This window comes from Lissotriton helveticus, chromosome 2_1 (assembly GCF_964261635.1).
Source record: "Lissotriton helveticus chromosome 2_1, aLisHel1.1, whole genome shotgun sequence".
In the NCBI taxonomy this organism is placed as follows: domain Eukaryota; kingdom Metazoa; phylum Chordata; class Amphibia; order Caudata; family Salamandridae; genus Lissotriton; species Lissotriton helveticus.
Window position 1 is genome coordinate 30836656 of NC_136059.1, and position 13773 is coordinate 30850428.

Here is a 13773-nt window from a genome sequence, read left to right on the forward strand (position 1 = left end):
CCATGATGTTTTGATTTTACTAAAACTATTCACATAATGTATTTAATGATCTGGGCTTTTAGTGAACCATGTTCATCCATCAGTCCATTATTGAGTCATGCACATTTCTCTTCTTCCCACTATAACCTACAGCATTTGGCAACGCGTCAGCCCCCCTAAGCCATTGGCTGGCTTCACTGTGAGTGACAGCATGGTGCCCATTCACAGAACCACATCCACACGCAAATCACTTCCCTTAAGTGCCAGGGACTTCTATGGCAATGTGTGCTTTTTGAGACCAAAAACTGTTTATGTTCTTGCCATTTATTCTAGGTTGATGAGGGCCCAGCAGCTTGTCCAAGAATACCATTTTGCAATTACCCGTGAAAAATCAAAACAAGCCTTGGCAAAGCCAAAAGGCTGGCTGCCAGAGCCAGACCTATTGGCTTTGCCAGTGCTTGTTAATAAATGTTGTTCTGCGCTGCCTTCTCCCCTTTGCACAGCACAACAACTTTGGCTACTGCACAGTGTTGCACTAAAAAATAAAAAGTCTACTCTTGGTGTGAAGGACCCCATAATGCATGGCTCCTGTCTTCGATACATAAACTGCGAACACTCGTCTACATTTCGCAGACATGGGTCAAGGCCTCTTCATTAAACCATTCAATGGAATGACTGGCAACCAGGCGCCTTGATGCCCTCGGGCTTAGTTGCGCATTATAAGATTCCTTTAATTTCATTTCATTTCAGGTGATATTCCACTCGCAGAACTAATCACAGTTTGCATTAGTGGGGATTGGAACACAGATTTCTCGAATAAACCAAGATTAAGTTCTTAGCAATATCTTGTTTTAACTGTGCTCTGCTCCAACAGAAGAACCGTCACCCAGACAAAACCATATGGAATAAAAGTAACTCAAGAAAGAAAAGCAGTAGACAAGACTGAAATACCCCCCATACAGTAAGACCGGGTCATGGTGACACTGGTGGGTGGTTCTACCTGGCCTTGATTCCTATGAAGCTGCAGGTTTACCTGGCGCTGCAGTGGCTGGAGCGAGCGGGGCCACACCTGTGGGCGTGCGTGAGAAGGCTGCACCTATTTGGCAATTTATCCAATCAACTCTTGTCTGTACGGTCGAGTCAAACTTTTGCTTTTGAACAGTTACTGTCTCTTTGATCGCGTCTTGATCCTGGGAGAGCCCTGTTTGTAGCTTCTGGTGCTCCACCTGGAAGGTTGGATTTGAGTGGTCCATGCTGATGAGCCTCCCCAAGGCGCTCACACGGTCCATCAGGAAGCGCTGGGACACCTCGCCGTAGGTAGCCGAGATCATGTTGACCAGGTGGGCAATGTCACTGACTCTGGCTGCTTGGCGGTACAACAAGTCCTTCACAGAGGCATCAGAGGGGTAGCTGGGAATGCCCTGCACAGATCTAACCGTCTCCACCAAGTTGCTGATGGACTGGTTGAGAAGATGGACAGCCGTGGAGTTCCTCATTGAAGGCACGTGACCCATTGACTGCATGTAGACAGTGGTCAGGTTTTTTATGGAGTGCCTTCCGTACGCTGAAGACTTGTTTGAAGACTCTGCTCTCACAGTTACATTCACCGAGGTATGGTTCAGGTCGCTTCTCATCATCTTGCTGGCCTTCCTTGAGTTCCTGTAAGCTTCCATCACTTCCTGCATAAGACGATTGGCTGATCTAAATCCTGCTCCAGCGGAATGAGCCAATGATGTGCATTCTCTGGATACACCGAGCAGTCTTTCTAGTTGACTTGGGAGCAGGGTGTTAGCTATCGAAGGTCTCTGGAACAAAACCCACATTATGTTTACACTAGATTTTGGTATGGAGGCCGAAAGAAGCCTTATCTGGTCCATGTTTTTGTTTGCTGTGTTGAACGCAGACCAGGCAGCGTTGCTGACCTGCATTAAGGAAGCAGCGAAGGACTGTGGGTATTTCATGTATTTGAAGCCACCAGTGGGCGGCTGCAGGTTGATTGCAAAGTCTTCTTGGGTTGATGAGAGCTTGGCCAGTTCTGCTATGATGGCGATGGAGCGCGGGGCGGCCACTAGGAACTCCTCTAATTTGGCGATAGGTGTCATCATCACCGCGGCATCCCCCATCACATCCTTGGCTGTGCGGACGCCTTTGACCATCACACTGAGGTTAGCAGCTGCTGCTTTGCAATCCCGTTCCTTCCTGCTTCCTAGAGAAGAGTTCAAAGAATATACATTTTAATACTATCAAAAGAGTTACCCATTGTAAGACAATATGGTGAGAAAAAACGTACATGAGGTCAAAAAGGTTCAAGCAATGCACACGGTGGACGAATGGCACGCGCTGATACTAGCCGAGTGGAGACACCACCCTGAGAAATATGTGACCCACCAAAGGCAGTGCAGTGGACAGCTCTATTGAGTTATACTTACTGACAGAGGTCAAAGTGACCATCAAGCGATAACAGACATAACGCCTGCCATAGAGCTGTGCACTAGTACCCACCACCCTACAAGGCTCAAGCCTCGCTCTACTGAAGGCTGTCTTCCATGAAGCCACCTGAGTTATCACGAGGCACCTAACCACAATCCCCCCCCCCTTGCTATTAAGTGGCACTCCCTTCCAGACTGCATAGAAAGACCCACTGCATCAGGCTATCTTGTGGCCAGTATTTGGTTGTTAAGAGTTAACACACTCAACCCTTCCCTGCCTGGATGAGGATCAAGAGGGTGACCAAGGAAAGACCCAAGAAGAATTCTTCATCTGTGGCCCAGTACTCTAGAAAAATCCTTCTTTAATGGCCAAAGTGCACAAACTTTCACTGCCCAGCTGGGGATCAAGAACGGGTGCAAGGAAAGACCCCCACAAGAAGCATTCTCCATCTGCGCCCCATACTATAGAAGACCCTGATCTATGGGTCAATGCATACGGTCTGTCACTTCCTGGCTGGAGATCAAGAGGGTGAGCAAGGGAAGACCCCCAACAAGAAGCATGCTCCATTTGGGCCCGTGCTCTAGAAAGACCCTCGTATATGTTTCAATGTGCACAACATGTCTCTGTCCAGCTGGAGAGCAAGAACAGGTGCACGGAAAGACCCCAACAAGAAGCATTCTCCATCTGTGCCCCCGTGCTCTAGAAAGACCCTCGTGTATGTGTCAACACATGTGACTCATCACTGCTGAGCTAGGGATCAAGATTGTGACCATGGAAAGACCCCAACAAGAAGCATTCGCCATCTGTGCCTAATGCTCTAGAAAGACCCCTGTCTAAGTGTCAATGTGCACAACCTGTCACTGCCTGGCTGGGAACCAAGAGGGTGACCAAGGAAAGACCCCAACAAGAAGCATTCTACATCTGTGCCCCCATGCTCTATAAAGACCCTCGTCTATGGGTCATAGCACACAACTGGTCACTGCCATACTAGGTATCAAGAGGGTGACAAAGGAAAGGCCCCAACATGAGGCATTCTACATCTGTGTTCCCGCGCTCAGGAAAGAACCTTGCCTAAGGGTTAACGCACACAACTCATCAATGCCAAGCTTAGGATCAAGAGGGTGACCAAGGAAAGACCCCCAACAAGAAGAATTCTCCATCTGTGCCCCTGTGCTCTAGAAAGACCCTTGTGTATGTGTCAACACATATGACTCATCCCTGCTGAGCTAGGGATCAAGAGGGTGACCATGGAAAGACCCCAACAAGAAGCATTCTCCATCTGTGCCCTGTGCTCTAGAAGGACCCTCATCTATGGGTCAATACATATGACACATCCTTGCCGACCAGGATCAAAAGGGTGACCACGGAAATACCCCATCAAAAAACATTCACCATCTATGATTCATGCTCTAGAAAGACCCTCATCTGAGGGTCAATGCACACGGCTTTCAATGCTCGGCTGGGGATCAAGAGGGAGACCAAGGAAAGACACCAAACTTGAAGGTACTGAGATTCTGAACCCGTCTCATAAAAGTCATCGTATCATGACGATTTTGGTGTCAGCAGACCGAAAATAGCGGGTATATTATGTACGAGTGTTTTCGTCATGCTCGCATGATGGATTCACGATGACATATGGAATTTCGTTCTGAACCCTCGGGTTCCATTTTGTGCACGGCAGCCATTTTGTGGTTGCCCTCACATAGGCCGATGACAGTGGCAGAACGAGTTTTCAAGCACACGTACATTTTAGCTGACTTCTGAATGACCTGAGCAAGCGACCCTCTTGCCTGAAGCCAAACTTGTTAGGCCAGTTCCCTTCCCAGTAGCTGATCAAGATTACGAAGCAAGGCACAGGACACCATAAACCTTTTCATTGCACACAACTATGTCTTATCTTGCTCACACCTGTCTCTGCTCCTTTCTTTATGACCTATTTACGATGAGGAGGTGCCCGTTTTTATTATTGGTTCGATTTACCTGTCTGATGAAGAATGTTGGTTTTGACCAATAATTGATTATGGGCTGGACAAACTGAAAATTGGGCTTGTCATCATGCTCCTACTGTTTCTTTGTCGTGAAAATATGTGAGTGGTCAACTGTAAATAAGGAATGTTTGCCTGAAGCATAATATTTGGTATAAAAAGGGATGACTGGCTTTGTAAAGTTGAGCAGTCTCCTGAGAACATACACAGTGTTGTACTTCTAGGATCTCTGTTACTGGCTGCAGCTAATAAAATTGATCTTTAACGTCACCAAGAAGTACCCCGTGTCTCTGTACTCTAAGACAGGTGGACCCGGAGACTAGGGCGTTTCCCCTGGCGCCGCTGGGTCTTAAATAACCCGGTTCTTCATTTGGCGCCCAACGTTGGGCGACTTCAGCGGTACCAGGTCTGAAGATCGTGAGGAGCTTCGTGAGGAAATTCTCGAGGACGGCCACCACTTTATCGACCCCGGCATGTCAAATGTGGACTGAAGGTCTTTTCTGCGAGTCTTCCCGCTTTCCTGGCGGCTACGAAGGACTGCTGCCCTGACTGTCGCCCTGTCTTGGACCCTTTGATGATTTGTAAAGCGAGACGATAGACGGGTCTTCTGGTGCCGACATCGATACCTCAGTTAAGTATGAGTGGAGCGTCTCCCAGTCCTTAGTTTTTGGGTATCCCCTTGGGATCTTTGATTTGGAACTTGCAAGTACCAAAGCCGAGGGACTGGTGAAGTTGACCTGTGGTCAGAGTGTGCTTCAGCGCCTTGCTGCTGGTCGCGCGCGCTCAGTATTTGCTTGTTTAAACTACCCGTTTTGTCTATTTTTTTGTAATTTCATTTTGTGATTCACCCTTGCTTTTAGTGACCCTGCTTCTGCCCCTTACCTGCACCGTAATTTCTTGGAAGCCCCACCGCTGTTTTGCGGGTCCGGTTCCCGGGAGGTTGTGGGCGGGGAGGACCATCTTGGATCAGGAACTGAACTGTGGCCGCCATCTTGGAGCGTCCCTGCGCTCGTGGACTGTGAGAGCAGGCTACTTAAGGCGCGGTCAGGGAGGGGTCAGCCTGGTGAAGTTGACCTGTGGTCAGAATGTGCTTCAGCGCCTCGCTGCTGGTCGCGCGCGCTCAGATCGCTATTTGCTTATTTTAAACTACCCGTTTTGTCTATTTTTGTATAATTTCATTTTGTGATTCTCCCTTGCTTTTAGTGACCCTGCTTCTGCCCCTTACCTGCACCGTAATTCCTTGGAAGCCCTACCGCTGTTTTGCGGGTCCGGTTCCCGGGAGGTTGTGGGCGGGGAGTACCATCTTGGATCAGGAACTTAACTGTGGCCGCCATCTTGGAGCGTCCCTGCGCTTGTGGACTGTGAGAGCAGGCTACTTAAGGCGCGGTCAGGAAGGGGTCAGCCTGGTGAAGTTGAGGGGTCAGCCTGGTGAAGTTGACCTGTGGTCAGAGTGTGCTTCAGCACCTCGCTACTGGTCACGCGCGCTCAGAGCGCTATTTGCTTATTTTAAACTATCCGTTTTGTCTATTTTATTGTAATTTCATTTTGTGATTCTCCCTTGCTTTTAGTGACCCTGCTTCTGCCCCTTACCTGCACCGTAATTCCTTGGAAGCCCTCCCTGTGCCTGAGTCGTGCCAGAGTCCTGCCCGTCTGCGCTCGTCAGCGTCTCGGCAGCGGACGAGGTAGGACCACTGGCCTTCTCTTTTCCCTTTTTCTTCTTATTATTTTTCTTTACCTCGGCGCGTTTGGGCCTACTCTGTCCTTATGCTCACCTATTCTTCCGCGGAGCTTCGTGCGCTGCGGAGACATACTAATACTTGCCACCATGTCTTCCCTGGTGGTTGATCTCTTAGGAAGGGCTGCTCGGGTTGTGGCTGGCGCATTCCCGGTCAGGAGGGAATCCTGTCCATTTCCCCTCTTATATATAAAAAATGCTCTCTCCTCAATACCAGATCTCTCAGTAGACTCTCCACTGACATCTGGAATTTGTTGTCGGACTCTAAACCATCCTGTCTGTTTCTAACTGAGACCTGGCTGGGAGAGTATTCTGGTCCTGATCGGTGACTGCCATTCCCCTGGACTATACTATCTTTAGAAGGGATAGAGTGGATGGCAGGGGCGGGGGTGTGGCACTAATCGTGGACAAGCGCTTCCCTTGTACTACCTTTCCCGTTGATAATATTACGGGTTGTGAAGCCTTAGGTTTCACCCTCAGGTTATCTCCCCATCAAACATGCGCTGGGATCCTCATCTATAGAGTACCGGGGCCCCTTGGCTCCTTTTTTGATGAACTGCATGCAGCGCTCTCCGTGCCCTGCCTTAGATCTGAGCACTGTATTCTACTGGGAGACTTGAATCTTCATATGGATGTTACAGCGGACTCTGATACCATCAAGCTGCAGGACATTGCCTCCTCTTTAGGGCTGGTTCCTTACATTTTTAGTCCCACCCATAACAAAGGCCATACTATTGATCAGATTTTTTCGACTAGTCCGATTGTTGTGTCTCCGCCGCTTCCAGTTTTATGGTCAGACCATTTTTTAATTAATTTTTGTATTTCTTCCTCTGTCAAGATTGGTACAAGATTGCCAAAATATGTTAGAGGGGTGGCCCGGCCTTTTCATCAGGTCACGGCGGAAATGCTGTCTGATGTTCTTCGCCGACATCCCTGTCAGACATCTGGTAACCTGGAGGAAAATCTTGACCTGGTCCAGAAGTGGCTTACAGCTAGATTTGAGGAGTTAGCCCCTGGTAAGCCAGCTAAGTCTGCGGGTAGGCACGCCTCGGCCCCTTGGTTCACTCCCTTTCTTGGTAAGATGCGCCAAGATTGTAAGAAGGCTGAAAGAGCTTGGCGGCGCTCGTATGACCCTGACGATAAAGTCAAATACAGGGATGCTATTAGACTCTATCACAAATATATTTTGGATGGGAAAAAAGTATATTTGGAGCGTAGAATCGAGGAAGCTGAAAACTCGAGTAAAGAAATCTTTAGGATAGTAAAAGAGTTTACCTCCCCTTCCCTGATCACGCCCACCCACTCTCATACTGAAGCTTGGATTAGCCAGCTGGGTGACTTCTTTATAAATAAAATTAAATCCATTCTGGACTCCTCTCCTGATGCTGGCCCTATTTCAGCTGCGAGCCACCTGAGCACTTTACCCTTACCATTAGAAGGGAAAGGTCCTTTTTTCTGCTTTTCCTCCTATGTCTTCTGTTTCCTCTCTTGATCTCCTGTCTCGGCTTCAATCCGGCTCGCCACTCGACCCTTGTCCAGCGAAATGCCTGGGGAAAGTGGCGTCTGCAGTTAACACCTTGCTTAATCCACTGCTCAATTCCTCCCTGATCACGGGAGAGGTACCCCTGGCTTGGAAACATGCCTTGATTCTGCCGTTGATTAAGAAGCCCAATTTAGATCCCCTTATTCACGCGAATTATAGACCTATTTCCCTCCTCCCTTCTTTGGCTAAGGTGATTGAGAAGCATGTGCATCTCTCCATTTCCAGCTTTATCGAGAGCAATAACATCTTGCACGACTCTCAATCTGGCTTCCGTGCTAATTTTAGCACGGAGACAGCCCTTCTCGAGATCACTGACGCCATAAGAGAGACTCTTGATTCTGGGGGTAAGGCCATCTTGGTTATGTTGGATTTGTCGGCGGCTTTCGACACCGTTCCCCACGACAGTCTCTTTTTAAGACTCTGGGAGATCGGCTTTCGTGGTACGGAGTGGAATTGGTTTAAGTCATTTCTGACCGGCCGTCGACAAGTGGTCTGGGCACCTCTGTTTTCCGCCGAAATGCCGCCGCCGGAGGTGGGGGTTCCTCAGGGATCTATCCTGAGCCCCACCCTCTTTAATATCTATATGGCCCCTCTGGCGGCGGTGGCGGAATCTTTTGGTGCCCGGATCATATCCTATGCTGATGACACCCAGCTCCTTTTTACGTGTAATAAGGGTGAGGCTTTCGACGATAGTCGGATCAAAAAATGCCTGGGTGCGGTCTTTGACTCGTTCCGGCGGCACAGCCTAAAGTGCAACTCCGATAAGTCGGAGTTGCTTTTTTTTGGATGTCCGCCTGATCCCAGTTGGAAGACATGGTGGCCTCAGGATATGTTTCCGCCTGACGCTGCCTCTTCAAAAGCCAAAAATCTTGGTGTTCTGTGCGATGACGATCTTTCTTTCAGACCCCAGATCATTGGGTTGACAGGGAAATGCTTCGGCATCCTGAAAATATTGCTGAAGTTTCTTCCATTGCTGTCTCTGCAAAATAAAAAAATCATTGTTCAGGCTTTGATAGGCTCGCGTCTGGACTACGCGAACGCCCTTTATCTTGGCCTCCTCAAATATCTTTTGACTCGTCCGCAGATCGTGCAGAATTCTGCGGCCAGAGCCATTTTTGGCCTTCAGCGTCGGGCAAAAGCCTCGGAGTTGCTCGAGAGACTGCATTGGCTTCCTGTCTCCAAGAGAATAACTTTCAAGGTTATGACTATTGCTTTTAAGGCCCTTCATTCGATTGGCCCAAAATATATTGGGAAGCGTATGGCTTCTTACGCTCCTAGGAGGACTCTGTGGTCGGCCTTGTTGGCCAAAGCCGTGGTTCCCTCCATCAGACGGGCTCGTATTGGAGGTCGCTCCTTTCGTTACTTGGCACCTCGCTGCTGGAATGAGCTTCCCATTTCCCTAAGAAAAGCCAACAGTTTGTTCTCCTTCAGAAAGGAATTGAAGACTTGGCTCTTCTCCCAATAATATTCTGTTGACCCTCGGTGAGTTGCTGTGTTGTGTACTGTTTTCCAGTTCTCTTTGCCAAAGCGCCAGGACACTCCCTGGAGTAGCCGTGCGCTATAAAAGAGACCCCTATAACATAACATAACATAACTTGTGTATTCACGAGACTATCGTATTCGATATTCCCTTGAAGTTTGAAGCTAGACTAGTGAGCGAAGATGCCTGGTCTTAGCAGACTTGGAAATTTGTTTTGTTGTGGTCGAAATAGGGATTCCCGATTGGAGGACTCGTGTCCGGTTCCTCCGATTGGAACTCCAACCTATGAGCTCTATGTGAAGCATGGCGTGGGCCCCATCACGTATAATGAAGTATGGATTCGATACACGAAAAAGGACGGTGTCCTACAATGGCCCCAATATGGTAGTTTTGACACGGAAATTTTAGATAATCTAGAGGTTAGACTTTTTAAGAAGAAAGCCCGGCCGGCGATGTTTGACTCTTTCCGCCTATGGCGAAAGGAAGCCAAACAGAAAGAAATTAAATTAGCAAAGAGAAATAAAAGAGAAAAGGGTATCTCGATAATGCAAGCTGCTATGCAGTATAAAGATAACGAAGAAGAACAAGCGAGTGAGCAGTTGCACGGGCAACGTAAAATGGAGATTGATAAATGCTATCCAGTTCTGCCGCTTCTCAGCAAGATGCAGCAAAGGAACTTGAGAAAGATCCTTTAATGTCACATTTGTTGAGTTCGCCACCCCCTTATGCGCAGAGTGCTACAGCACCTCTGCAACCTTTAGTGGCACAACCTCAGGTTGCTTTGCCTCTTGCTTTTGCACAGCCGCAAGCTCCCCTTCAGTTGGCCCCTACTCCTCTGGTGCAGCCTTCTCAAGGGCCGCTGACTTTGGTACCTGCTCTGTCTTTAATTCCTACGAGTTTCTCCGCCTGTTCTTGCTGCCACTCCGGCTACTGCTCCTACATTAGCTTCTTCTCAGTCCGCTTTATCTCCGGTCCTGTCAACTTCTCCTTCTGTCCGACAGAGAATGACAGATACTGTCACTAGTCTGTTGTCTCCTTTCTTTGGGTCATTGAGCACGACCCCCGTTTCAGAGGGTAAACAGTTGCGTAGCCAGCTGCTTGATTCTAAAGAGAAGGGAGTATTGGATCATTTGGCGCACAAATGGGTTACTGATCCTACAAGATATGAGTTAGAATCTGTTATGGATGTCTTCCGCCAATGGGAAGCTTCGAAGCAGAGGTATGTTTTTGACAAAATGTGTGACTTTCTTTGCGAAGAATTGGAAGATGGTGATCTAGGACAAACTCCGCCTGAGTTGTGCCGAGTACGGTTTGAGTTTGCGAAAGGCACGATTGTGGGTCTCGACGTTGAAACAGCGGTAGCGACACTGCTTTCGTTCAGGAGCGAGTCTCTTTCTCGTCGTTGTTTGAGTCTGATCCCTCTGTTAGGAGGAAAGTGAGACAATATCCCATGAGAGAAGTTCCTCCTGTATGGAAGGAAGCAGTTCAGGCTGATGCTGGTCTTAATATTGTAGCCGTACCGGCTCATTTTCAGCGTGTTTGGGTACATGTTCCGTGGAAACGTGCTGAAGTCTTGGCTCTTAAGCAGACTTTGCCTGACCCCCGTAAAAATCCCGCAGGGTACTATAAGGAATTGTCACAGACTGCAGACTCATGTATTATGAATCTAGCTGATATAGATATGTTTTTTGGAAATGTGGTTCCACAACCTTTATGGGGTTTGATTCGTCACACGGATCATGCGCAGGAGTTAGGTGATACCTGGGTTAATATTGCTGCTGCAGATGGCCGACAAGTTGGTGGTGCTAAACCTGAGCCTGAAGTTGCAAAACTTCCTGGTAGGATCATTACTTACATGAAGACTTTAATGCCTGCTATGCGAGTAAACTGGGACAAATTGTCTGCGTGTAAGCAGAAACTGTGTCCGATTTCTTCAGTAGGTTTGAAGAAACATTTATTGACCACAGTGGTCAAGACATGAGTACTGAAGGTGGTCAACGGTTGTTTGTTGATAAGTTTGTGCATAATTTGCTTCCCGAGTTATGTACCAAGTTGAAGGATTCCGGGAGTTCATGGGCCGCTTCCTCATCAGCACAGATATTGGCTACTGCGCAATACTACGAAAATAGGGATAATGATGAGAAGGATAGAGCAGAGAAGAAGACTAAAGAGTTAAAGACGAAGGTTCTTTTACAGCAAGCGTATCCGCCTCGTAGTAATCAGCGTGATTATCAGCAGCCTCAGCAGTTTCAGCGAAACTCGCAAAGGTTCGAGCCTTCTCAACCACGTTTTCCTGTAGGCCCTAATCAATGTGCATATTGCAAAGAAGAGGGTCATTTTAAGAGTAGCTGACCTGTTTTGTTACAGCGTATGAATGGTGTTTTTAGCGCAAGAGGTCGGGGTGTTCCACAAGCTTCTAGAGGTAGAGGACGTGGAGGGTTCCCCCAGAACGCACGTTCCTTTCCTCCGCAAAATTCAATGAATAGTTTTGATCAGCAGAATAACGTGTCTGGTAGGCCGACTCAGTACTATGCTGATGACTACTATGTTGAAGGTGAGAATATGGATGGTAATGATTGCTAGGACAGCCATGGACAAAGAGAGGGAGTTGTTTCAGTTCCAGTAGACCAGAGTGGACCTTATGTTGAAGTGATTACATCAGGTGTGTCAGAGCCTTTTCTGTTGGATACTGGTGCTGCGAAGAGTTCTATTATGCACTGTAAACTCCCTGGCGCACCTTTGTCCGGCTTAACGAACGTTTCGGTAGGTTTTTCTGGCGCCCCAGTTAGAAACCAGGTTTCCAGTCCTATGTCTCTGTCTGTTGGACCTTGTGAATTCGAAGCACCCCTTATTCTGACAACAGGTTGTGGTGAGAACTTGTTGGGATTGGATCTGTTGAAAATATTGTACGCGACATTGTATTGTTCTCCTTCGGGAGTACAACTTACATTGGGTAAGAAAGTGGTCTCCCAGATGTATTTGTCAAAGGATAAACTTCCGACAGAATTGTCGTCTCTTCCTGATATTCTTTGGGCTACTGGTCCTAATGATGTGGGTCTTTTGGAAATACCGCCATATGTTGTGACATTGAAAACGAATGTTAAAATGCCACGTATTCCCCAATACAAGATCTCTAGTGAAGGTGAAAGGGCGTTGCTAGCGATCATTCATGACCTAATTGAGAAAGATGTAATTGAAGAAATGAGAGGTAATGTGTGCAATAGTCCGGTTTTGCCTGTTCTAAAAAGGACTGATTCTTCACAACCACCTGTATATAGGTTCGTGATTGATCTTCGCGAGGTGAATAAGATTGTAGTTCCGCAATTCCCAGTCGTTCCAGATATCACTGCCTTACTGACCATGATTCCAGCTTCAGCCACGTGGTTTTCGGTGATTGATTTGAAGAATGCTTTCTTCAGCATCCCGATTGCTGAGGAGAGTAGGGATATTTTCGGCTTCTCTTTAGGAGGTCGAAGCTTCCGGTTCAAGCGCGCTCCTCAAGGCTATTGTGAGAGTCCATCAATATATAGTCAGGCTTTGAAAACACAGCTTGATACGATTGTTTTACCTGATGGTGCTGCTCTTATTCAGTACGTCGATGATTTGTTAGTAGCTGCAGATACTGAGGAGATTTGTAAAGAAGCCACTTTGCCGTTGTTGCGTCATTTGTCTTATTTGCATCATAAAGTGTCTCTTTCGAAATTACAGTATTGTCGACAAGAAGTGACCTACTTAGGTCATTTCTTTGTACCCCATCAGGGTCATCTTTGTCTGCAAGGTAATGGCAAGAATCTGAGAGCTCAGTTAGGGAAGAGTATCTGCACTGAGACGTATGTTTTTGCGTCCCAGGCTTCCCCATCGTTCCTGGCAGCTAAGGGTACCTATTTCATCTGTAATGATAGAGCATACACATGGTTGCCCCCTGATTTCTCGGGCACATGTTTTTGTCTCGTTCCTGTTACCTCCCACCTACACAGCTGCAGCAGATTACCACAAAACAAGAATTGTTAGAGGTGTCTTCAGTAAGGAAGATACTGCAGGTCAAGAATTAGGAGTTTTCTTGAAGGGTTTTCTGCCATTTTGGGGACCTATGGTCAACAGCAGGAACATACGGCAATTGACGAGAGTGGTTGAGTCCACCGTAGTTGAAACTGCCGGTGCCCTAAGTAACTTGACTGCTGAGCTCCAGTCGGATCGTCTTATGACTCTCCAGAACAGAGCTGCGTTAGATGTCATACTTGCAGATCAAGGTGGGGTATGTAAAGTGATCCAATCAAGTTGCTGTGTTTTCATTCAACACAATGCTCCGACAGTGTACCAGGCCATTTCCAAGCTCCACAAGATCTCCGAGTCTATACATGTGGACGAAGGAGATTGGTCGCTGGTGGGATGGTTTTGGGAACTGTTATCTACATGGGGATGGAAGATTCTGATGGTCATTGGGATGATCTTAGCCATCCTTTTCCTGTTCTGTCTTTGTGTACAGTGTGCTCCTGCTATATGTGGCCTCTGTGCTACATCGTGTGTATGGAAACCTGTATCAAGAGACGTGCTAAGTAATAGGATGATGCTACAGCAACATCTTGATGATCTGATGAGTATAGACCTGGACTCAGACTGA

General features: G+C 47.6%; 1 protein-coding gene across 1 annotated transcript in view; it reads right to left on the bottom strand.

Moving 5' to 3' along the window:
• Positions 1-992: 992 nt before the first annotated feature.
• LOC144820043 (uncharacterized) overlaps positions 993-13773 on the bottom strand; it is a 28265-nt gene continuing 15484 nt past the window's right edge. The window contains exon 2 of the mRNA XM_078677699.1: positions 993-2185. Within this exon, the coding sequence (XP_078533825.1) occupies positions 993-2135 (1143 nt within the window). The 5' untranslated portion in view covers positions 2136-2185. The remainder of the gene's footprint in view (positions 2186-13773) is intronic.